General features: G+C 38.2%; 1 protein-coding gene across 1 annotated transcript; it reads right to left on the bottom strand.

The window, feature by feature from the left end:
• Positions 1-358: 358 nt before the first annotated feature.
• Tsp_14859 (putative polyadenylate-binding protein 1-A) lies at positions 359-661 on the bottom strand. The gene has a single exon (XM_003368112.1). The coding sequence runs from the start codon at positions 659-661 to the stop codon at positions 359-361; it is 303 nt and encodes a 100-aa protein (XP_003368160.1).
• Positions 662-764: the final 103 nt, after the last annotated feature.

Raw genomic sequence — 764 nt, forward strand, 5'->3', positions numbered from 1 at the left:
TGTGGTGGATTCTGGAAATGGAATCAGCATGTAATTGAATTTGCTGCAAAGTATTTTGAAATTGAGAAATTACAGAACAATAGAATCGACTTAACAATTTAACACCAATGGATGGTGATGTAGGAATGCAGTTCATCTTGCAGCGAATGAATCCCGTAGCGTGAGCACAAATATGATGGATTTTAAAGTTTACGCTTACATTACTTCGTTTAATTATTAAGAATTTAAATAGTTTTACTAATGGGCATTGAAAACGCATTTTCACAACACTGTTTTTTTTATTAAGAGTCCATACAACAATACATAACAATACAAGTGATAATAAAGTGTCTCAAAATATGCTGCTATTCATCGGTTTTCACAGTATAGGGCAACGAGCATCAGGAGTGTAGCTTCCACAGTCCACCTTGTTCGGGAGAGTCGTTTGTTGATGGTGCCTTTGACAATGCATGTGGTAGGATGGAGTAGCCGACAAGACGTTGGAAGAAATTTGAGCCAATCGTTTCCTCTCGTTGTGCATTTTAATCAGGAAGCCGTCCATGTAACCATATTGATGCATGTCCAGTCGTGGAACTTGGTATCCTGGCGGGTTCTGCGCAGCGGAACTGGATATCATCGTCGACATTGACGGAAAAGTGTACGTAATAACATTATTGTACATTTGTGAAGATCTCTGATCACAACCACTCCAAAAAAGAAATGAATTTTTTCCCGAAAAATGCTGCCTATATACATTTCTTAGGGGTCAGTTTTGGTTTGAAGTA

This window comes from Trichinella spiralis (assembly GCF_000181795.1).
Source record: "Trichinella spiralis strain ISS 195 chromosome Unknown Scfld3076, whole genome shotgun sequence".
NCBI classification, from domain to species: domain Eukaryota; kingdom Metazoa; phylum Nematoda; class Enoplea; order Trichinellida; family Trichinellidae; genus Trichinella; species Trichinella spiralis.

Excerpts from the sequence above, each read along its gene's own strand:
- Tsp_14859 (XM_003368112.1), bottom strand. The coding sequence starts at position 661 with ATGTACAATAATGTTATTACGTACACTTTTCCGTCAATGTCGACGATG.